Source organism: Xenopus laevis, chromosome 7S (assembly GCF_017654675.1).
Source record: "Xenopus laevis strain J_2021 chromosome 7S, Xenopus_laevis_v10.1, whole genome shotgun sequence".
Lineage (NCBI taxonomy): Eukaryota > Metazoa > Chordata > Amphibia > Anura > Pipidae > Xenopus > Xenopus laevis.
In genome coordinates, this window is record NC_054384.1 from 8,689,617 (window position 1) to 8,715,809 (window position 26,193).

The window sequence follows — 26,193 nt, forward strand, 5'->3', positions numbered from 1 at the left end:
AAGACTGCCAGCATGCCCCCCCATTGTGATTGAAACGGTGCTAACAATAACTCAATGTTATTAAACACAATGGAACACTGTTGCAATGGCTAATGAAATCCTTGTTCATAAGATACGATGGAGTAAACAAGACAAATATGAATGGCTGAAGACCGCATATCTGATCTCACTCGAGGATCTTTTGTTGTTTTCTTTCTTTTAATTAGAGATACTTATCAATATCTTAAATTATAGATAAAGTATCTAGTAGGTGTCTTAAAGACACCTACTACACTCTGTGGGGAAGACATATCTGGGTGAACAATTGTTAAGCAACATTCGCAATGACATGGGTCGTATAGAGTGGTATAAAGGTCCTACTGTTGGAGCAGTGGAAACATGTTCTGGAACTATGACTCATGGGTCAACATCAACTGGACAGGAGACTATTGGTTTGGGAGTAGTGATGGGCGAATTTCTCCCATTTCGATTCGCTGAAAAATTTGTGAATTTCCTGAAAATTTGCAAAACAGCAAAAAATTTGCAAAGAATTCGAAACTCGAAATTTGATGCCTGCATCCATTTTGAAGCTGGCTTTAAAGTCAATGGGTGTCCGAACAGTGTTGACGGACAACAATAGTGACGTGAGCAACTTTTCAGACGAGCGTCCAAAAGTTCGCGAATTTGCTCACCGGTGGCTAAACGTGGAAATTTGCTGCAAATTCGCACCAGGCGAATTTATTATTTGCTTACTTTGGCCTAGGACCCTAGGAAATCTTAATGCTACAATGTACAAAATCATTCTTGAAAATTCAATACATACTATTTTTGGCAAGAGTTTGGGCAGTGGGGGTAACTAGATATTACTGGGCAAATTATTTTTCAGAGGTTGTTAAGAGGTCGACTTTGTTTAACAATATTTATGGAAATTGTATATTTATTAGGGTCTCTCATGGGGCCCCTATACCCAGTAACGTAATCTATCTGATATCTGCCTTTGTGGGCTATGCTCACAAACCCCCTAACCAGATCCAGGATCCAGAGGCTATTTGCTGTTCTTCCGCTTTTACTTTTCAGATAAGTGTCTGAATATAAAATAAAATTATACGAAATCGAATATCCTTTTATAGATTCAAATTGTGTTTTTCATTTTAATAGTTCCTTGTATGTATATGTAACACACAAACACTCAAAACTACAACCGATTCAAAAACAACATTTTATTCTTTTTAAAATTACGCAGTACTTTATTTTTCATGTTTTTGTAACCTTTTATCTAACAATAATGGCAAATGATGTCCGTTGTATAAGCCAAATATAAGGGGATACACAAAGCCTTTTTGTTCTTGGGTTGGACTTTTTTTTTTTACTGTTGACCCACTGTATTTGGTAATAGGTAAAATAATGGTTTCTTGCGCTGCTCAGGGTCACAGTTACACATGTAGGTGCCCAAATTTAAGAAAACAATACATGTGTATGTCTTTCAATGAGCCATCAACCATTGGAGAACCCCAAGTTGGACATCCTTTTCAGACAGGTTGACCAGTGGCTCACTATCCTGGACTCCGCTCTCACAATTAGATATGGCTAGTGTTAAATGTTATAGGTGTTAAATAGTTCTAAAGGCCTATGAGAAAAGGGCTGATGGGATTTTCCTTTCCTTGAGCCCACTACGAAGTTCAGTTGATCTTCTAGTTCTCTGCAGGCCAGTCCATCCCTGACCAAAAATCTAATATCCCTTTGGTATTCAAGCAAAGTCAGAATGTGCCATCCCAAAATGTGAAAGTGTCACACAGTGTTGGGTTCATAGACTTCCACCTTCAGAATCTTCAAGGGCAACCACAGTGCTGCTGTTTTCCAAACTCTTTGTTTCTACATCAGCATTGCTCACGGTTAAATTCCCCTCTTCATTGCTTGATGCACATGGACGATAGCTTTCTCCTCCTTTCCTATTGTCTTTTTGCTTTTCCAAGGATGAACGGAAGTCAATCACCAGGACTACGAGACGGTAAAGCTGTAACATCACTACCAAAATATTCTTGGCAGTGAAAAACACCAACATCTGGTTGATGACATTGAAGTAAGCCATGAGTATCAATCTGGAGACAAGGAAAGGGCCGTCCTGAATCAACAGGCTTATTCCTATATTCCAAAGGTCAGCGCTGTATCTGCAGACCAGCATGTGCAGACGGTTCTTCATTAAAGTAGCTGGTTGGCATGCAATGTTTTGCACTGAGAATAAAAATAGGAAATGTTATAAAATATCTATGGTTTAAACATTAAGGAGGTTATTTAGGGGCAGATTTATTAAATGTCAAATTTCGAAGAAATGGGAGTTTTTTTTAACTTTTTTGAAATTCGAATAAAAAAAGACCAACCAAAATTTATTTAAAAAATCAAAGTTTTTTTTGCTGTTGAATAAGGCTGTATTCGATCGTTCGAATCGAAGTAAGATCGTATTCGCTCGAATTCGTTTCGAAGTATTTTTTTTTAAAAATACTTTGCTTTTTCAGTGTCCATCAGTTGACTCCACATAAGCTCTAGGAGGTCCCCCATAGGCTAAAACAGCAATTCGGCAGGTTTTAGATGGCGAATGGTTGAAGTCAAAGTTTTAAAGAGACCGTACATGATAGATTTTGATATTTGAATTATTTGGACTATTCCCTAGTCGAAGTACTCAAAAAAATAGCTTGAAATTCGAAATTTTTTTACTTTGAATTTTCACTTCGACCCTTGATAAATCTGTTCCTTAGTAAAGTCCGAATGCTAAAAACTTTAAAAATATGGTTTTCTTTCACTATAAAATCAGAATTTCTAGTGGGGGAAAAAAACCCCTAAATTTTCAGGATTTATAAAAGCAAGATGCTGCAAAAAAGGGGTGGAGGAACCAACTTTAAAGGGCATGTAAAGGCAAAAAAATAAAACCCCATTTTTACTTTCTTTAATGAAAAAGAAACCTATCTCCAATATACTTTAATTAAAAAATGTGTATGGTTTTCATAAGAAACCTGACTGTATGCAGTGAAATTCTCCCTTCATTTACTGCTGTGGATAGGAATTGTCAGACGGTCCCTAACTGCTCAGCAGGGAAACAATCATACTTATGAACAGCAGGGGGAGCCCCCGCCTTACTTCCCAGCCATGCAGAACTCAAGCAGCTTTGTTTATGAGGATCCCTAAGCAGCCCAGACCACACTGAGCATGTGCACAGTCTTAGTCTTGCAAAGATGTTTAACAAAGTTACAAGATGGTGACTCCCTGTAGCCAACTTTGAAAGCATAAATTATTTGTTTGATTAGGCTTGTGGTGCAGTAAGTTCATGTTTATGTTTAGTATACAAAATACAGCTTTTCTAACCGTATTCTATTTTACACATTACATGCCCTTTAAAGGGGTTATTTATTAAAGTCCAAATACCATGAAATCCAAATTTTTAGTGGAAAAAAAACCTTGAATTTCTCTGGGATTTATTGAAGCCCGATGCTGCAAAAAGTTTGAATCCGAAAATCTGCCATCACAGACCTGCCTAGGTTGTAAATCAGTCAATAGGAGAAGCACCTATCCTGTTTGGAAGTTTCTGTGGTCTGTGCTAGAATTAGCCTGAAAATTCAACTATTTCAGGCTTTTCGAGCAAAAAAACAAAAAATTCGGGCTTTTCAGGAAAAAGCCTAAAAAAATGTTATGATTCAGGGTTTCGCTCAATTTTATTGTGTTTTCCCCCGATCTGATTAAATTGTGCTTTTTAAATAATAAATAAGGTAAAATCGTGGATTCTAGTTTGGTCTGACTTTTTTATTTAAATCTGATTTTGATAAATAACCCCATAAATATTCATAAACAGAAACTATTTGCAGAAATATAAATATATTTAATGATTTTCATATTAGGTCTGTAAAGCCTATCTAACAAGCTGCCCAGACTGACTTTTTTAGTCCATGACATCACTTGGAGGTGTAGCCAACTTATTTGACTTTCCCTCTAAAGTCACAATATTATCACGGGAGCTTTCTTCGTATTCTTGGCGTCATCACTGTGTCTCAGACCTTATATAGGCAGTTCCCAACCAAAGCTAGCTACATAGCTATTATATGTTGAGTGACATAGTCACATGTGATGCCCTAGCCGAAAACCAAAATGAGATTTATACCCCCTTGTTCAACATAAGTTCAATGAATAGGGCTTGTGCTGAACACATACAACTGAAGCTATATCATATGTGGTCCTTGTCAGGTAGGTAATTAGATTACCAGCAGGGCCGCCATCAGGGGGGGACAGGCTGGAGAGTTGTAGGGGGCCCGAGGGTAAGGGCCCGGCCACACCGCACTTACTTGATTAGCCGGGCCCCTCTGCTTTCTGAGAGCTGCCGACTTCGGGAAGGCAGGGCAGGAGCATAGGGGGAGGTATCTTCTGTCCATTACTTTCCCTCATTGGTCACAGTCCCGGCTGAACTGCTCAGGGATTGGATAGCTGAGGTTTGAACTTCCCCTCCAGCTCATCCAATCCCCATGCAGCTTTATCGGGACTTGAAATTCTGTGACCAATAAGGGAAGAAAATGCTGTCACTGGAAGAAGATGCAGCCACCTGTGCTCCCCTCCTCCCTTCTGTAGTTGGCAGCTCACTGACAGCAGGTGGACCACACTAATGAAGTAAGTGTAACATGGCAGGGCCCCCCTAATGGTAACCCTTTGTGGTCCCTGTTGTGTGGTGGGGCCCTGGGCACCAATTTTTTTTTAAACTTCTGGGGGGGGCAAGTTTTTTTTTACATGGACATTTAAGGGGGGCCCTGGCCACCAATGTTTTTTTATGGGGGCCCTGACCTCAAATGTTTTTTTTATGGGGGGGCCCTGATCACAAATGTTTTTTTTATGGGGGGCCCTGACCGCAAATGCTTTTTTTAATGGGGGGCCCTTACCGCAAATATTTTTTATGGGGGCCAATTTTTTTTAATTTTTTTACTGTGTGGTGGGGGTGGACCTGTGGGGTGGGGAGGGCGGACTTGTAGGTGGGGCTTGCAGTGGGTGCAGCCCAGGGGGCTAGGAAATTTTGTCGTATGGGGCCCTGTGATTTCTGATGGCAGCCCTGATTACCAGTATACAACCCCTTCCCTTCACCCTTTTGTTGTGACCGTTTTGTTAGCAAGTGTCTGCAGAGAATTTATCTGTACACGGGGAATCTACAGACCAAATACGGAGTAGCTTCAATTTCCCTGTTTGCCATGTTCAGCTCAAGAAATTACAAAAAACATAGTTTTTTTTGTGATTAAAACAATGGCCAGAAAGTATGTTCAGCACAAGCCCTCTTCTTTGTACTTATGGTATACTACCCCTGTTAGGCGAAAAAAGGGAGTAGCGTCTCTGCACTTCACATTGAATCTATCACCCACAGGACACAGGCATTTTGGCTTCAGAGATTTCAGGCACCTTAAGGTAAGGGCACACGTGAAGATTCAGGGAGATTAAGTTGCCTGCCGATAAATCGTCTCTTCTTCGGGGCGACTTATCTCCCTGAATTGCCTCCCACCAGCTAGAATGTAAATCGCCGGCGGGATGGCACTCGGAGTGCTTTGTTTTCCAAAGTCGTCCAAAGTTGCCTCACGAGGTAACTTCGGGTGACTGCGGCGAGAGGCAGTTTGGGGAGATTAGTTGCCCCGAAGAAGAGAAGATTTGTCGCTGGGCGACTAATTTCCTTGAATCTGAGCGTGTGTCTCTACCCTTGGGGCCAGATTTATCAAAGGTCGAGGTGAATTTTCGAATGAAAAAAAAATTCAAATTTCAAGTTATTTTTTGTCTGCTTTGAGTAGGGAATAGTTCAAATTTAAATTTGAAAAAAATTAGAAAATTCTAATTTATCATGTACTGTCTCCGACCATTCGCCATCTAAAACCTGCCTAACTTCTGTTTTAGCCTATGGGGGACCTCCTAGAACCCATTTGGAATCAATTGGTGGACATTGAAAAATCTAAGGTTTTTTTGGGAAAAACTTCTAATCGAATGCGTTATTCTTACGATTCTTACGATTTGAATTCGGCCAAATACGAACCTATTCGATCAAAAACGGACCTATTTGACCAAAAAAAAGCTTCAACTTGAGTTCGCGTTCGATTCGAATACAAGTCGTTCGACCATTCGACCATTCGAATTCCTTCGACCGCTAAAATCGAACGATTTCCATTCGTTCGAACGATTGTAAGCATTCGATCGAATGAAAAGCATTCGATCGAATGGCTTCGATCGTTCGATTCGAATGAAAATCCTTCGATCGAATGATTAAAATCCTTTGATCGTTCGAATCGAACGATTTTAGCGGGTGTTCGAAGTTCGCGAACTGTTCGCGAACGTTCGCATTTTTTGCCGGTGTTCGCGAACGGCGTTCGCGAACACCAAATCGGCAGTTCGCTACATCCCTATTAGGGGGCAATTTAAAGAGAGATTACCAGCAAGGTCAAGAGGGAACTGCAGCATACTCCATGTCCAGACAGCAAGGATAGAATAAACCAGAATCATATTATTTCTGAAAGAGAAATAACTTGTGTTAAAGAAAATGAAAATTGTACAGTGATACAGTAAGCTCAATTGTACAACAAATTTCCAACTCTTGAACAAACCCCTTAATGCTCTACACCTCTTCACTTCATTAGACGATCGCTTCTTTTTTTACCAATACTGTTTTCAGCATCAAAATGGACACTGCAAAAAAAATTGCGCCTTAATAAATAGCACCCTATGGGGCAGATTTATCAAGGGTCGAATTGAAATTTTGAATTTTTAAATTTGAATTTCGAGTTTATTGTAGTGTAATTCAACTAGGGAATAGTCCGAATTTGATTCAAGTTTAAAAAAAAAAATCGAAATTCAAATTTCATAATTTATCATGTATAAAACCTGCAGAATTTATGTTTTAGCCTATGGGGGACCTCCTACAATCAATTTTGGTAAAAAGAAAAGTTTGAGTTTGCCGTTTGATCCTATTGTGTTTTTTTAAATAAATTTTGGTTGTGTTCGATTTCAATGTTTAAATTTTGGTTGTTTTCGATTTTGGTTGAAATTCGATCCTTGATAAATCTGCCCCTATGTGTGTGGCCTCTCATACAATATGGGGGTTATTAAATAAAGTCCAAATTATTCTGGTCGGACTTTTAAAGGGGAAAATACAAATCCATAGGAAAAAAACCCCTAAAATCTTTCGGGTATTATTAAAGTCCGATAGTGTTAAAAGTCTGATGAAAAAAGTACTCCAGCTCAGACCTGCCAAGAACATGTAAAAGTCAATGGCAGATGTCCCGTTAACAATTGGAAGATTTTCTGAGTTGCCAGAATAATTGTAGCTTTCAGGTGATTTTCACAAAAAAAAACGTGATTTTCTAGAGCAAAATTCCGAAAAAATCATAGGATTTCAATTTTATTATGATTTTTCATGCACAAGAAAAATTCATGAAAATGTATTGATAAATCGGAGGAGGGAGCCAGTGCGGATTTGGTTGGAGTGGTTTTCAGAAAATAGTGAGAAAATTTCAGATTTTGACAGATAACCTTCTATTAGGGTTGGCACCTTCCCACACGACAGAGACCGGGCAGGGGGATGGCGCCATGACATCAGGGGTGATGCCGTGACGTAGATGAGAATGGTTGTGACGTCAGGGGCTGGGTTATGATGGTGATGGCCGATTGCTGTGTCAAACAAGGGAATCCTGCCCGGTTTTCCTGATTTGGAAAACCGGGCATGAAGTTTTGATCCCGGCAGTCCTTCAAAATACCGGGCTGTCCGGGTCAAAACCGGACAGGTGGCAACCCTACCCCCTATCTGTGTAGTATTTTGGGCACATTTATCAAAGTTCGCAATTCGAGTTTATGGGAGTTTCTAAAAACTCGCATCAACTCCCATAAACTCAACATTCGAAAAAAAAAAACAGAAATCAAAATTTATTAAAAAAAATTGAAAACGGGTGTATAGGATCAAAGTGCAAATTCTAATTGAATTCAAATCAGATTCGATTGAATTTGATTCGAGTTTTTTCACAAAAAAAAAAAGTCCACCAAACTACTCCAAATTGATTGTAGGAGGACCCCATAGCCTAAAACACCAATTTGGCAGGTTTTAGATGGCGAATAGTCAAATTCAAATTCTTAAATGGACAGTACATGATAAATCGTAAAATTTGAATGCCGAATTTTCTTAAATTCAGATTGAATTTGGACTATTCCCTAGTCGAATTACACTAAAATGAACTCGAAATTCTAATTAAATTAAAAATTCAAATTTTCAATTCAACCCTTGATAAATCTGCCCCTTAAACATTAAATGAACCCAATAGGATTGCTTTGCTTTTAGGGATGCACTGAATCCAGGATTTGGTTCGGGATTCGGCCAGGATTCAGCCTTTTTCATAAGGATTCGGATTCGTCCGAATCCTTCTGCCCGGCCGAACCGAGTCCGAATCCTAATTTGCATATGCAAATTAGGGGCAGGGAGGGAAATTGCGTGACTTTTTGTCAAAAAACAAGGAAGTAAAAATTGTTTTCCCCTTCCCACCCTAATTTGCATAAGCAAATTAAGATTCGGATTCAATTTGTTAATTGGCCAAAACTTTCGCAAAGGATTCGGGGGTTTGGCCGAATCCAAAATAGTGGATTCGGTGCATTTGCTTTAGATCATTAGCCTTTAGATCAAAAACGGTAATAACATCAATCATGAGAAACCTCAGCCTGCTGTTTTCCAAGTGAATCTACAAGACCCTGAACCCAACAAGAATCCATTTGCAAATCTACTAAGCTTTCTTTCACTGTGGACCCTTTTAATATTGAACAGAAGATTGAACGGAAACTAAAGTTTGATGGATTAGATATTTCCTCCAGATTTTGGATATCATTTTAGCATCGTCCTCCCTCCATGCTGAAAGGGATGGGGAAACCAACTTTAAGGGGGTTTTTACTATAAAATCCGAATTTTTAGTGGAAAAAAAACTTGAATTATTCAGGATTTAGCCTGATGCTGCAAATAGCCAAATCCGAAAATCCAGCATCTCAGACCTGCCAAGTTGTAAATAAGTCAATGGTAGAGTTCCCTATACTATTTTGGAAGTTTTTTGTGGTCTGTGCTGGAATTAGACGAAAAATCCAACTATTTCGGACTTTACAGGCAAAAATCTGAAAAATTTTGGCTTTTCTGGGAAAAGCCCGAAAAATTGTATGATTCAGGAAAAAACCTCGTACAGTTGGATTTTCATTTGATTTTTGGTGTTTGCCCCTGATCTGATTAAATTGTGCTTTTAATTAATTAAATAAAGTCCAATCGTGGATTCTAGTTTGGTCTGACTTTTTTTTTTATTAAAATAATAAATATGGCCTCCCCATTTAGAAAAATCCTCCCGCATCCCAGTGGATACTGGTGTAGTGTAGTACCTCTACCTCTACCTCAAGCTGAACAAAATAGTTCTTTACAAATGTCAATCCTACAGATTGCTAGTGATTTGGTACAGGTATGGGATCTGTTATCCGGAAAACCATTATCAAGAAAGCTCTGAATTATGGAAAGGCTGTCTCCCATAGACAGCCTTTCCTTGAATTTTTAAGAATTCTCTGTAATAATAAAACACTACATTGTACTTGATCCCAACTAAGATATAATTAATCCTTATTGGAGGCAAAACCAGCCTATTGGGTTTATTTAATGTTTACATGATTTTCTAGTAGACTTAATCAATGAAGATCCAAATTGAGGAAAGATCCATTTTCCTGAAAACCCCCGGTTCCGAGCATTCTGGATAACAGATCTCATACAGGTATGGGACCTGTTATCCAGAATGCTCGGGACCTGGGGTTTTCCGGATCTTTCTGTAATTTGGTTCTTCACACCTTGTCTACTAGGAATTAATTTAAACATTAAATAAACCCAATAGGCTGGTTTTGCTTCCAATAAGGATTAATTATATCTTAGTTGGGATCAAGTACAAGCTACTCTTTTATTATTACGGAGAAAAAGGAAATCATTTATTTGGATAAAATGGAGTCTATAGGAGCAGAATTCGGAGCTTTCTGGATATCGGGTTTCCGGATAAGGGATCCTATATCCCCTTTATTTTTTGTTTTTGGCTGACTGGTCAGCTCAAAATGGATTTTGTTTAAAAAAGAAAACTTTGCTCCGCTTAGAATATGAAGAATTAATTAAGACTTTCTTTTCCTCAATAAGTTAATTTTCGGCTGACTGTAGCCAGTCAAATGAAATGAGCAGTATGTAGAGTTCAGTACCTTTAAATTGCAAAAGTTCCCAGTTGAGCACCCGGATCAATTTTACGTTAATTCGTTTTGAGGGTTTCAAATTTTTGTGATAATTTCAAACTATACAAAATATTTTGTACCTTACATTGTCTTGTTCAAGGGTCTCGCTGGTGAATTCCAAGATGTCGGCTGCAGTTCCCACAAACATGAGAAGCAACTGAGAAAGCTGCTCCCGTGTTGTTCCTGTCCCTATTGGAAGGAGCCATTTACCAATGATCAGAAGCAGGAGGAATGTTTGGTGGAGACCAAGAGTCCAAACTGTTTCACAAATGGCGCTAACAAACGCCACGGCCTGTGATTTAAGAGACAAAATAAGCATAAATACATCAGGTGCACCAAGGATTTGCCACTTCTCGTGATCAATGCACAGAAAACGGAACCAGAATCATTTCCGGATGAAAGGGTGTTTTCTTCTACGTGTAGGTTAAAAACATCATCAATAAATTAGGAGAGAGAGAGGAATATAATGATATCACCTGTCTATAAAATAGAATTCAGCCAAGTGTTAAAAAGCAGAGCAGTTACACACTTACCGTTTTAACAACAGTCACTGGGTCTCCGTTCAGATTTAAGTTGTTCTGTAACATTGGGAGACTGTCCAAAGATCTGTTTTTACTACACGGCTAAAATAAGTTAAAGTAAAAAAATACTGTTAATAGCATCACTGGGTGATCTTTATTAGCGCTGGTCACATTCATTTTACAAATTAGCTATTTTACCAAGGCCCTTCAGCCATAATCCCTTGTATTTTGTATATTATCCCACTGCTACTATAGACAATATCTCTCCGTACTATACCCGCTATCCCACATTCACACTCCCTTCCCAGAGACTATTATCCACTGTTACTATAGGCACCATCTCTCATTACTATACCTGCTATCCCACAGCCACACTCCCTTCCCAGAGACTATTATCCACTGTTACTATAGACACCATCTCTCCCTACTATACCTGCTATCCCACAGCCACACTCCCTTCCCAGAGACTATTATCCACTGTTACTATAGGCACCATCTCTCCCTACTATACCTGCTATCCCACAGTCACACTCCCTTCCCAGAGACTATTATCCTACTGTTACTATAGGCACCATCTCTCCCTACTATACCCACTATCCCACAGTCACACTCCCTTCCCAGAGACTATTATCCACTGTTACTATAGACACCATCTCTCCCTACTATACCTGCTATCACACAGCCACACTCCCTTCCCAGAGACTATTATCCACTGTTACTATAGACACCATCTCTCCCTACTATACCTGCTATCCCACAGTCACACTCCTTTCCCAGAGACTATTATCCACTGTTTCTATAGGCACCATCTATCCCTACTATACCTGCTATCCCACAGTCACACTCCCTTCCCAGAGACTATTATCCACTGTTACTATAGGCACCATCTCTCCCTACTATACCTGCTATCCCACAGTCACACTCCCTTCCCAGAGACTATTATCCCACTGTTACTATAGGCACCATCTCTCCCTACTATACCTGCTATCCCACAGTCATACTCCCTTCCCAGAGACTATTATCCCACTGTTACTATAGACACCATCTCTCCCTACTATACCTGCTATCCCACAGTCACACTCCCTTCCCAGAGACTATTATCCACTGTTACTATAGGCACCATCTCTCCCTACTATACCTGCTATCTCACAGTCACACTCCCTTCCCAGAGACTATTATCCCACTGTTACTATAGGCACCATCTCTCCCTACTATACCTGCTATCCCACAGTCACACTCCCTTCCCAGAGACTATTATCCCACTGTTACTATAGGCACCATCTCTCCCTACTATACCTGCTATCCCACAGTCACACTCCCTTCCCAGAGACTATTATCCACTGTTACTATAGGCACCATCTCTCCCTACTATACCTGCTATCCCACAGTCACACTCCCTTCCCAGAGACTATTATCCCACTGTTACTATAGACACCATCTCTCCCTACTATACCTGCTATCCCACAGTCACACTCCCTTCCCAGAGACTATTATCCCACTGTTACTATAGACACCATCTCTCCCTACTATACCTGCTATCCCACAGTCACACTCCCTTCCCAGAGACTATTATCCCACTGTTACTATAGGCACCATCTCTCCCTACTATACCTGCTATCTCACAGTCACACTCCCTTCCCAGAGACTATTATCCCACTGTTACTATAGGCACCATCTCTCCCTACTATACCTGCTATCCCACAGTCACACTCCCTTCCCAGAGACTATTATCCCACTGTTACTATAGGCACCATCTCTCCCTACTATACCTGCTATCCCACAGTCACACTCCCTTCCCAGAGACTATTATCCACTGTTACTATAGGCACCATCTCTCCCTACTATACCTGCTATCCCACAGTCACACTCCCTTCCCAGAGACTATTATCCCACTGCTACTATAGGCACCATCTCTCCCTAGTATATATATATCAGAAGAAAAACCCAATGTGCAAGCAGGATATATATCATGTCTTTCTAAATATTTTACACATAATGCATACAGTATGTAAGAAGATCATTATTTGTTAAACACTTTACCTCAAAATCATAGTTTATTTCAAGAAGCCAAAGAGATGGGACAATACTTATCAGGTAGCAGAATATTGGTGGGGAAAACCTGTGAAAATACAAGTGTCATATGTCAAACCCACAGATTAATGGCTGAGGAAATGAAAGATCAAGTACCCCTTTAAGTCAGTAATTGCTAAACAGTTTAGAAAATAATGAAATATAATAGAATATTGGTCATGGCTGATGAAGCTTATCAAAGCTTTCAATCGGGGGGACCATGTGGATACACTTTTTGTGCAGACCAAGCCATTACACTAACGTTGGCCATTCATATAAAGATCTATGCCATTTGGTCAGTCCATCAAACATGGAGTTTATGAGAATGATGAACACATTCTACCCTTGAGCCAATGCTCATCCTTTCAGCCTGATTAATAGATTTAAGAACTCTGATTGGATATCACCTTGCAAGGTCATAATATCAGTTCAATCCATGGTCTAATGATCTGCTGATTTGGCCAAGAATGACCCACTGACTCATGTGTGGGCACGTTTAATGAAGTTTTATGAATAAGTTCAATAAGTAAAATATATTTTGTGATTTATGGTTTGTCTGAAATGTACTGGAACATTTCCATGACTAAATGCAACTTGCAGCCTAATTCATGTGAATGAGATAATACCTGAATTCATATTTAGTCAAAACAATGACATGGTTTCTAAGCCCCTATCAGTCAAGTCACTTTGGAATTGTACATTTCATGCAAAAATCTGTTTTTTTGTTTTTTTTTCCTTTTCGCCGAGCAAGCATTTTTCATTAGAATGAATCTTAGTGAATTAATTTCCCACTTGGAAAGATGAATTGGAACATTTACTGCAAATATTTATAAAGGAAGTCAGCGGATGAATAAATATGAAATCTTATATTAAAAGGCTGGCTTTCAAGTTCCCATGCTGAAAAACTGTCACTTATAAGGCATAACTGGAAAAAAGAAATAAAATTAATGATAATAAATTCATAATGTAATAGCTGGCATCAAAGATGAATAGAAGCATTGAAATGGATATAATAAGTGGCAGTTCTGCCATGATATTTCTGTTTATTATAGTGGGGGTCATTTAATAGTGAGACACGTGCCTGGATCCCAGTGCTACAGTCTTTTCCCCACTAACCTACTACTATTCTTTATGAAGCACACACTGCATAGAGATTAGGGTAGACGTATTCTGTGTGTGGTTTGGGGGCAAACCATTTGAATAATTCCAGGTACACTTGTTGTACCCATTTCAGTCCATTATGGCACTATGGAACTGGTATTTGATTTATATTATACAGTGACCCTATCTGTGACATATTGTATGCATAACTGTAGGGAATTAGTGCAAAACCCTTGCACATATCTCTGTAAGGGCCCAGGCATAGAGCCTGTGTCTGTGTGCTGTAAGCTGTTACCTAGCAACCAGCTGTTCAGTGATCTCAGTACAGCAGGAAGTGACACAGCAGCTAGTGAGTGGCTTGCAGGAAGAGGAAGTCGCAGATGCTGGCAGAAGAGAAAAGCCTGGCAGAAATAACCACATGGTGGACAGAAAGAGAGACCAGATTTGGCTATGTCTTTCATGGCTATGTGCAATTGCTGTAATGTTTCTTTTTTGCCTGACAAAAAAAGATTTTAAAAAAAAAAAAAAGAAAGAGAGACCAGAGAGCTGCCAGTAGGCCCAGAGAGCTAAGAGGCTTCACCAAAAACAGACATTCGGACCAGGCTGGAACAGGGAAGCCACATACTGGGGGCCATTTATCAACACTGGGCAAATTTGCCCATGGGCAGTTACCCATGGCAACCAATCAAATTGCTGCATTCATTGTTCTACTCGCAGCTGGCTTTAAAAAGCTAATCTCTGATTGGTTGCTATAGGTAACTGCCCACGGGCAAATTTGCCCAGTGTTGATAAATGAGCCCCTACTGTGCCTGGAGGGACAGAGTGTGTGAAAGGAATCCAGACTAAAGGAGAAACCAGCAGGAGATTCCTATTTGAGCATCCAAAGGGGCTGGTAGTCTCACTGTATGTCTGAATGTGCTGGACTCGCCTGAAGAGAGCTCTGTAAAGCATCCGAAGAGCATTTGGAGTGAGTATCCCGTTTAAAGGGACAGTACCCTAAAGTACCGGAAGGACATTCAAGGAGAAATCAACCTGTAGGGAAAAAACCCTGTACCCCCCACCCCAGGTAGACCTCCCTCCCTCCTCCCCCAGGCTAACTACCTCCCCGGGGAGATGCCCCATACTCCATACTTACCCCTCGCTGCAGATTCTTCCAGCGAAGTTCCACGCGTCCATCTTCTGCGTAGACCCCCTCCCTCCTCCCCCCCAGCCTAGCTGCCCCCCCTGGGGAAATGCGACAACTGCGCAAGCGCCCAAATGGACGGAAATTGCCAAATCGTCAGAAGAAGACCTGGAAGATGGCTGCGTTGAACTCTGATGCTGTTACTCTGTAAAAAGTTAGGGGCATTTCTCCTACTTTGGTGTCTTTAGGTAAATGTAATTCATGGGTACTAGCCCTAAAAGTCGCTCACATCAATTTTGACGGTGGCGTTAAAGTCAATGGGTGTTCGAAAAGTGTGGATGCGCAGGGATTTTGAAGCGAACGACTTTTCGGACGTGCGCCAACATTTTTGGACTTGGGAGTTTCACATATTTACCGGTGGCGTAACGCTGAGTTTTGCCGCGAATTTGCGACAGGCAAATTTATTGGCCCATCACTACTGCTGAATAAAAAGTAAAATAATTCAAAAACCACAATTAATAAAAAATGAAGACCAATTGCAAATTATCTCAGAATTTCCCTCTCTACGTCACACTTAGGGGCACATTTACTAAGCTCGAGTGAAGGATTCGAAGTAAAAAAACCTCGAATTTCGAAGGTTTTTTTTGGGTACTTCGACCATCGAATAGGCTACTTCGACCTTCGACTACAACTTCGAATCGAACGATTTGAACTAAAAATCGTTCGACTTCGACCATTCTATAGTCGAAGTACTGTCTCTTTAAAAAAAACTTTGACTAACTTCTTCGGCACTTTAAACCTACCGAGCATCAATGTTAGCCTATGGGGACCTTCCCCATAAGCTTTCTATGCTTTTTTTGATCGAAGGAAAATCCTTCGATCGATGGATTAAAATCCTTTGAATCATCAGTTTTGAAGGATTTAATCGTTCCATCGAACGATTTTTCCTTCGATCGTTCGATCTAAGTATTTGCGGTAAATCCTTCCACTTCGATATTCGAAGTCGAAGGATTTTACTCCGTTGGTCGAATATCGAGGGTTAATTAACCCTCAATATTCGACCCTTAGTAAATGTGCCCCTAACAATTAATTTAAAGGTGAACAATCCCTCTAACATAGAGAGGAAATGTTAGGGAGCTGGGTAAACTTTCATTCTATGGACCAGATCGGCAAACAGGTCAGGCATGAAATGCACAACGTTACAATGATTATGAGTTGAAATGAACTGATTGGAATTATTTTCACATGGAAAAGGTGCAATGTGTCTAAAAGCATGAGAATTCCAGGGATACATGGAGGCATCTCCGTGGAAAGGTATATAACATATTTTAGGAGCAGAGGGTACATTTATGGCAGTACTGAATGAATCAAACACCATCAATATATCCAGTTGCATTCATTATCAACCAAGAATAAATTGCATTAATTACCAGTTCATGCACATTCTTACTAGATTTTCAAGGTAACTGACCAAGTATGTTAGTTAAATGTGTATATCTCAGGTTATAATTCAACAAAGAGTTCTTCTAAATCCATTCTTTCATTCACTCATGCTGGTTTTTTTTTTTTTTTTTTTTTTTTAGAAAAGACCATTAGTTTCTTCAATTTCTAAAAATTTCTCCTGGTTGTGGACTAAAGTGTAAAGTATAGGGGCAAATTCACTAAGTGCCGAACGCTAGGGTTAATTCGCTAGCGTTTGGCATTTTCGTTACTGCGCAAATTCACTAACGAACGCTGGCGTAGTTTCGCTAGTGTTACTTCGCAACCTTACGCCTGGCGAATTTTCGCTAGCGATGTAACTACGCAAATTTACTAACTTGCGCAGTGTACTGAACGCTACCTTTTACGCTAGACTTCCTTCGCCACCTCAGACCTGGCGAAGCGCAATAGAGTAGATAGGGATTGTTTCAAAAAAAGTCAAAATTTTTCCCCCAATTTTAGTCCCAAAAAACGCTGGCGTGTTTTCTACATTATGGGTGATAGGCTGAAAAAGATCGAAATTTTTTTTGGGGCTCCCCTCCTTCCCCCCTACATTTCCTGACTCATGGCAACTTACCTAGACAGTGGGCACATGTGTAGGGCAAAATAAAATTTTTATTTGATGATTTGAAGGTTTCCCAGGCATTTGTAATGCTGCTACATATTCCTCCATTGAAATTTGAATTTCGCGCCGTATGCAAATTAGCCTTCGCTAGCGTAACTTCGCTTTACATAGCGAATCAACGCTAGCGCAACTTCGCAACCTTACGCTACCCCTGTGCGCAACTTCGGATTTTAGCGAATTTGCAGAGCGCTGGCGAAACTACGCCTGGCGAAGTGCGGCGAAGTGCGGTGAAGTACGGCGAAGTTGCGCCTGGCGCAACTTCGCATCTTAGTGAATTTGCCCCATAGGATCTATTATCCAGAATGCCTGGGACCTGGCATTTTTTCAGGGATATGCAAGGTATAGTACAAGGTATTGTTTTTTTATTAGAGAGAAAATTGTAATTATTTGCTTAAAATGCAAAATATTTAAAATGATTTTCTCTGTATGTTGCCTTGGGGTTGAAAATTACCCCTTATGTATTATACTAGTTCAATGCAATGGTATAATTTCCATTTATACAAATCATTTTACTGGTTTTTACTAGTGATGGACGAATTTGGGGAGTTTCGCTTCGCCGAAAAATTAGCAAAATGGCGAAAAATTTGCGAAACGGCGTCTCATTTTTGATGCCAGAGTCCATTTTTGATGCCGGTGTCCATTTTTTTGGACGCCGGTGCACATTCGCCGGCGAAAATGCTCCGGCGTCCAATAAAACGGACGCCGCGGCTGTTTCGCGAGTGTATTTGCCGGAGGCGAATCGCGGGAATTCACAGCGAATTCACGCCTGGTGAATAAATTCGCCCATCAATGGTTTTTTCCTTGAAATTCTGTCTAGAAATGTTTTTTCTCTTCACCGATTAAGCTTTATAGAGGTTGAGAGCGTGCATCTGGAATATGTCAGAATATGTCACAAAAACAAAGACCCTACACAGAGAATTCTAATTGCTCCTTTCACTTGACCTTGTAAGAATGGAAAATTTGTTCAGACTCTGGAAACCTATAACAACAATATCATGTAGTCTTCTACTTATGGACACACAGTGACAGCCTCCTCTTATTAACGTGCTCTGTTCACTAAAGAAATATTTTATAATTGCTGCTTGAAAGTTGTTTTCATGTCGAATGAAGGCCAATTATTTCTTTCCATAGTGCGGCAAGTTTTTTTTCCCGGACTTAGGAAATCCCAAATGACAAGCACTTGGGACTGGTCTGTATCAATGACATCTCCAATGATGCTCCAGTAGCTACTGCAAGGCTGTTAAACATCAACGACTAGCAGGAATAATTTTAGAACATTAGTGACGATTGATTTGTGCACCTCACACAAAATCCCCCAACATACTGATAAAGGATACTCGTTATACTTTATTTAGCTGCACATTGTTAAATAAGTGAGAGCAGCATTTGAGAGAGAGCTGAACTCACCCCAAGAATAAAGTGCCCTGTTATGGCAGACACTTTTTCAGACTTTTTCTTGACTTTACAAAGCAATAGATATTGAGCAAAGTGTCCCTCTGACGTGTCACTTCAGCAGTGGGCGGGATGCTCCCAGGTCCCAGTTGCAGGTCAACAAAAGCTGGATAGCTGTTAGTTTAGATGGAAAGTGTCTAAAGAACACAGGAATCATTTACCAATGGTACAGTTGCAAGTGCTTGAGAACTAAGGTGCACCATTGGTCCCATACATGGAGCACTTGCTCCCAAACCACTGATCCCTTTAAAGGGGAAGGAAACCTAGTCGGCGCAAACCCCCCACCCCCCCCTCCCGTGTATTGCCCACCCTCCCTCCTCCCCCTGGCCTACCCGTCCCGCTGGGCAAATGCCCTAACTTGTTACTTACCCTTCTGCGCAGGTCCAGTCCAGGGAGGTCACAGACGACATCTTCTTCCACGCGATCTTCTTCCTGCTTTGAATGGCGCATGCGCAGTAGGAGCATTTCGCTGGTACGATCTACTGCGCATGCGTGTGACTTTTGCCGCATGCGCAGTAGATACGTACCGGCGAAATGCTCCTGCTGCGCATGCGCCAAAACGCCGTTCAAAGCAGGAAGAAGATCGCGTGGAAGAAGATGTCGTCTGTGACCTCCCTGGACTGGACCTGCGCAGAAGGGTAAGTAACAAGTTAGGGGCATTTGCCCAGCGGGACGGGTAGGCCAGGGGGGAGGAGGTTTCCTTCCCCTTTAAGGAATTGTTCAGTATAAAAATGAAAACTGGGTAAATAGATAGGGTGTGCAAAATAAACAATGTTTCTGATATAGTTAGTTAGGCAAAAATTTAATGTATAAAGGCTGGAGTGACTGGATGTGTAACATAATAGCCAGTACACTACTTCCTGCTTTTCAGCTATCTTGATTGGTTGTCAGGCAGTAACCAATCAGATACTTGAGGGGGGGACATGGGTCATAACTGTTGCTTTTGAATCTGAGCTGAATGCTGAGGATCAATTACAAACTCACTGAACAGTTATGTCCCATGTGGCCCCCCTTATAGTCACTGACTAACTCAGAGTCAGAGATCACAAGCGGGAAGTAGAGTTCTGGCTATTATGTTACACATCCAGTCACCCCAGCCTTTATACATTACATTTTTTCCTAACTAACTATATAAGAAAATGTTTTATCTTGCACAACCTGTCTATTTACCCAGTTTTTATTTTTATACTGAACTGTTCCTTTAAGGGATAATGGCCCCTAGCAGTGTCGGATTGGCCCACCAGGGTACCAGGAAAAACCCAGATCGGCCCTGGTCTTTGTGGTCTAATCCAGCTAAAATTCTCATCATTTAACCCAAGAGCTGCCGGGTTTTATATATCTATGGTCGCCCTGCTCCTGCTGATGTCAGACATGAATGGGTCAGGCACTGCTATAATGCAGCATGCTGATTCAAGTGGGTTCTGTGTTGGTAGTGGGTTCGCTAGGGTTTCAACATGCATACACGTGTCTGGTTGGTTGGTCAGGCGGGCAGCATTGTTGGTGCCAATGGGCCAAAGTTAATCCCAGGCTTTTTAGAGCTCTTTTAACCCTATACATCTACAGATACACAACGAAACATTGGATAAACAGCTGGTAGAATTAAGTTGACTTGCTGATTATTCCAGTTGCTCTAAAACGATTTCTACTAGATACACCACGACCTGGATAAATTAAAACCTTCACAAACACTAGAGAAACAATGGTTTAGTTCCAAGTTACTAGGACAGTAAATACATTCGACAATTTGTCATCAATATCACATGTTCTGTAGAAGATTCCAAATGTGATTATCATAGCAGATTTCTCACACTGCGCCCCTACTATAAAGCCCGTGAGTCACTTGGTTGTAAGACTTCCCTAACTGTTCTCTATTCTCTAAAACTTCTGATGCCTGAAACACACACAGTGGCATTAATCCACTTCTTCAAAGCCACAAGGAAGCAAAATCAGATTTCAACAGTGGCGTATGCTGGTGCAGAACATCTTTTCTGCTGCCGGGACGTAAAAGGGATGACAAAAAATGAATGTAAATTACTAGAATTGTGTATTTTAACATATATGAGTTAAAACACTCAGTCTACCATATTTTAGTAATTTCACTGAAGAGAGGTCGGTTACATAAACCTGGTTTGTTTGCAGAATGAATCCTGCAAGGCACAGTAGTAATATATATATATATATATATATATATATATATATATATATATATATATATATATATATATATATATATATATATATATATATATATATATATATATAGACAAATACAAGATTCCTCTGCACTCAACCCATTATCAATTTATTTAAGACAGAGACATTTTGCGCATACTGCTACTGAAAAATGCCTTACCCTTTAAACAAAACAGGGATTGTTTGTCCATATATTGCAATATATTTAAGCTGGCCAACTACGTCAAAGTCATCCCATATCTGGCCAGTCCTATGCTCAATTTTCATCTGATTCATTAAGAATTCTATTGCTTCATTATACATTTTATAAAAGGGACGAATACGTTTTACCTGCAACTTACTTGCTGCTTTCAAAGTAAAACTCCCAAACTTGGCTGCCCTTTTATTAGACACCAGTGGGATCACCTGACTATAGTTGGAGGGGGTGGGAGCTACAACATGGAGCTGGTCACTGCTCTTGTAGAACTATAACAAACAAGGGAAAGTTGTGCTCACCACTAGTTTTTAAAATCATTAGGCGGGGGTGCAATGAGGGTGTGACCACAAAATACATATAGACAAATACAAGATTCCTCTGCACTCAACCCATTATCAATATATTTAAGACATATTTGTCTATATGTATTTTGTGGTCACAGCCTCATTGTGTTTACCAAAAAACAACCCTCGTAAAGCAGTCATACACACGTTCTCCCTGTGTAAAGACTGTGTAAGTTTCAATTATATTAATACATATATTTTGAAATATGAACATTCTCATTCCAGTGATTATGTGGTGTATACGGAATATTCTAATAGAAACAGCAAGGGGCTTATGCAGTCATGAATAATGTGTCATTTGACCTAGTCCATTCCACAGCAACCAATCTGTGATAGTTTTGAATGGTGAAAGGAAACAACTGATTGGCTGGTTGAGTTACTGGGCTTTGGCATTTACTAACCCACATGCAAAGCACAAAAATTATAAGAACCATCTTTGTGGCAAATAATTCTGGCAAGATTGAAGAACCTGGCATCATTCATCTCACAATAATCTCAATGTCCCAAACTGATATATATATAAGGGACAAAATAAACCCATTGAGCTTACTATAAACATTTAATTCTCATTTTTCAAAATCGAAATTGCCAGAACCCAACTCTGACAGATATCATTTGATAGAAAGAAACGTTGTCCTGTCAATCGGCCCGGGAAGCAAAAGGTATATTGACCCAAGGCTTAGATTTCCATATTTACACTAAACCACCAGTGATTAAAGGGACACAAACAGTCTAATTATTGACTTGAAAAAATTACAGTAATTGTCTGTGATTTTCACCCCTCTGAGAATTGTGTAGATACTGTGGGATAGCAGGTATAGTAGGGAGAGACTGGGGAGAGACTGTGCCTATAGTAGCAGTGGGATAATAGTCTCTGGGAAGGGTGTGTGACTGTGGGATAGCAGGTATAGTAGGGAGAGATGGTGCCTATAGTAACAGTGGGATAATAGTCTCTGGGAAGGGAGTGTGACTGTGGGATAGCAGGTATAGTAGGGAGAGATGGTGTCTATAGTAACAGTGGATAATAGTCTCTGGGAAGGGAGTGTGACTGTGGGATAACAGGTATAGTAGGGAGAGATGGTACCTATAGTAACAGTGGATAATAGTCTCTGGGAAGGGAGTGTGACTGTGGGATATCGGGTATAGTAGGGAGAGATGGTGCCTAGAGTAACAGTGGGATAATAGTCTCTGGGAAGGGAGTGTGACTGTGAGATAGCAGATATAGTAGGGAGAGATGGTGTCTATAGTAACAGTGGGATAATAGTCTCTGGGAAGGGAGTGTGACTGTGAGATAGCAGATATAGTAGGGAGAGATGGTGTCTATAGTAACAGTGGGATAATAGTCTCTGGGAAGGGAGTGTGACTGTGGGATAGCAGGTATAGTAGGGAGAGATGGTGCCTATAGTAACAGTGGGATAATAGTCTCTGGGAAGGGAGTGTGACTGTGGGATAGCAGGTATAGTAGGGAGAGATGGTGTCTATAGTAACAGTGGATAATAGTCTCTGGGAAGGGAGTGTGACTGTGGGATAGCAGGTATAGTAGGGAGAGATGGTGTCTATAGTAACAGTGGATAATAATCTCTGGGAAGGGAGTGTGACTGTGGGATAGCAGGTATAGTAGGGAGAGATGGTGTCTATAGTAGCAGTGGGATAATAGTCTCTGGGAAGGGAGTGTGACTGTGGGATAGCAGGTATAGTAGGGAGAGATGGTGTCTATAGTAACAGTGGATAATAGTCTCTGGGAAGGGAGTGTGACTGTGGGATAGCAGGTATAGTAGGGAGAGATGGTGTCTATAGTAGCAGTGGGATAATAGTCTCTGGGAAGGGAGTGTGACTGTGGGATAGCAGGTATAGTAGGGAGAGATGGTGTCTATAGTAACAGTGGATAATAGTCTCTGGGAAGGGAGTGTGACTGTGGGATAGCAGGTATAGTAGGGGAGAGATGGTGTCTATAGTAACAGTGGATAATAGTCTCTGGGAAGGGACTGTGACTGTGGGATAGCAGGTATAGTAGGGAGAGATGGTGCCTATAGTAACAGTGGATAATAGTCTCTGGGAAGGGAGTGTGACTGTGGGATAGCAGGTATAGTAGGGAGAGATGGTGTCTATAGTAACAGTGGATAATAGTCTCTAGGAAGGGAGTGTGACTGTGGGATAGCAGGTATAGTAGGGAGAGATGGTGCCTATAGTAACAGTGGATAATAGTCTCTGGGAAGGGAGTGTGACTGTGGGATAGCAGGTATAGTAGGGAGAGATGGTGTCTATAGTAGCAGTGGGATAATAGTCTCTGGGAAGGGAGTGTGACTGTGGGATAGCAGGTATAGTAGGGAGAGATGGTGCCTATAGTAACAGTGGTTGTGGGATAGCAGGTAAACATCCATTCTGCTTGCTCTGCTGATATCTGTATACATAGTGAACAGTATATTGTCAGTAAAATTGTGGTTCTAGTTTACAGCTTGTTGACAGAAGGGGTTAATAACTGATTTATTTTTTCAAAGAAATGAATAATCAACGAAAGACAACGTGGCTACATATTTGCACAATGCTCTGCATTGATAGGTTTAAAAAGGGACCCAGACTGATGTGTTAGAATGAAGACCTACATTTTTATTTATGAATAACTTCTTCAAAATGTATTATTATGGGATGGATATGGGTTGTTTATGTATAATCACTCTATAAACCTAAAGAAATTAGCTTTAAAAGGTCAACTTTGAATGGCTGCTCACATCACAGGACACTTGATTTCTGTTCCCCAGCGACAGAGCTATGGTATATGAATCAGCCATTTATGATTTAGAACAAAGTGCTACTGAGTCTGGACTCACTTCTTGAGAAGATGAATTGATTCGCTAATTGCGTCACTTGTTTTCTTTACTGTCTTGTGTTTTTCCTCTTAGTTTATAATTGTTTCAATGTTTTGACGCAGATGCGGCAGGAGAAGGTCGACCTGTTGGTTCTCTTGGCTTCTCTATGCCTTGGAATGTTTTTATCTACCAACTGTAGTGAAACTATGTAGCATTGGACTGGAGAGGTGTGGGCCAACACCAGGGGCCTGCAACCCCACCAAGACCCCCTCTTTGTGTGTCTTTGGGCTGTGGCTGGGTAGGGGGAGGCCAGGAAGGAAGTGGTCCTGCCAGCTGCACTGGAACAAATCCCGGTGTCCCATTGGCCCAGTCTCATGTTTTTTTTGGGGGGGGAGCAGGAGGGTTTTGTAATAAATGTAACTCAAGGCCTGGTCCCAAATGCATATTTGTTTTCAAACAGGTGTTGAGTAAATCTTGCCTGCCAGGGTCGGACTGGATTATTGGGAGACCATGAGGGATGAGGCCCACCGTTTTTTTTTCCAAGTCCGACCCTTGATAGCCCATGATTAAGTGCCCTGGTGGTTACGAAACACGTAGTGCGGATTGAGATGCAAGTATACATTTTTAACTTTGTAAAATAAAGATAAATTTTTCAACTTAAAGGGATACTGTCATGGGGAAAAATTTTTTTTCAAAATTAATCAGTTAATAGTGCTGCTCCAGCAGAATACTGCACTGAAATCCATTTCTCAAAAGAGAAAACAGATTTTTTTATATTCAATTTTGAAATCTGACATGGGGCTAGACATATTGTCAATTTCCCAGCTGCCCCAAGTCATGTGACTTGTGCTCTGATAAACTTCAATCACTCTTTACTGCTGTACTTCAATTTGGAGTGATATCAACCCCCTCCCTTTCCCCTCCCAGCAGCCAAAAAAAAGAACAATTGGAAGGTAACCAGATAACAGCTCCCTACCTGGTAGGTATAACAACAACACTTAATAGTAAAAACCCATGTCTCACTGAGACACATTCAGTTACATTGAAAAGGAAAAACAGCAGCCTGCCAGAAAGCATTTCTCTCCTAAAGTGCAGGCACAAGTCACATGACCAGGGGCAGCTGGGAAAATGACAAAATGTCTAGCCCCATGTCAGATTTCAAAATTGAATATAAAAAAATCTGTTTGCTCTTTTGAGAAATGGATTCAGTGCAGAATTCTGCTGGAGTAGGACTAATAACTGATGCGTATTGAAAAAAACATGTTTTCCCATGACAGTATCCCTTTAATTATAGAGCACTGACATATTCTGCAGCACTTTACAGAGACCACACATCATTCACATCAGTCTCTACCCTAGCAGAGCTTTTACTCGTCACCCGTTTCCCCTGTCAACCTGTTGGTTACAAAGATGCATGAAATATGACCATCCCTTCAATTGTGAAATGAAGTATTGTAATAAGTAAGTAAATAAAGTACATTCCTCAGTATAAATCACCCATTTATGGCTTATTCCATAACACATTATATATTACAGGTGGCAAAAGAATGGGACAATTTGGATATATTGATGACTATTTTCCATAGGCAAGGGGAAAAAAGATGTTCCAACAAAAGCAGAAACGTAAGAAGAGAGAAAGTATTCATTCAGCAGTTCAGTGCAAGGGTTTCTTACCATTTCAAGCCTCTGCCTTTCTTAAATTTTAGTGTAAGCACCATCTCAAGGCACAAAAGGAGGTTGACAAGAGCCAAAAGCCAATACATGTTGTCCTTTTTAATGACCGTGACTCTCCAAACTCCCACCAAAGAGTGGAGCATGAAAAGGAGTCTCGTGATGACTGCATTGAGAAATACCATTAGCTCCATCGTGTAAATGTGATCTTCTTTGCACTGTCTCTCTATCAGCTCTCTTTCCCCGTCTTCCTTGCTGAGTGTAGGAAAGTTCTTCTTGGGATATGGGATGTGTGTGTGAATGCGGTGACTTTTTTTTCCTCTTCTCTCACAACAAAGAATCTTACAGCAACTCTTT

The 26,193-nt window shown here is 40.6% G+C and overlaps 1 protein-coding gene across 1 annotated transcript; it reads right to left on the bottom strand.

Moving 5' to 3' along the window:
* Nucleotides 1-1,202: 1,202 nt before the first annotated feature.
* Nucleotides 1,203-26,131, bottom strand: tmem26.S (transmembrane protein 26 S homeolog). The gene is given in 6 exon segments (NM_001094042.1): nucleotides 1,203-2,211; nucleotides 6,414-6,490; nucleotides 10,335-10,546; nucleotides 10,788-10,877; nucleotides 12,816-12,894; nucleotides 25,840-26,131. Coding segments are annotated over 6 exon segments (1,077 nt in total). The 5' UTR covers nucleotides 26,031-26,131; the 3' UTR covers nucleotides 1,203-1,783.
* Nucleotides 26,132-26,193: the final 62 nt, after the last annotated feature.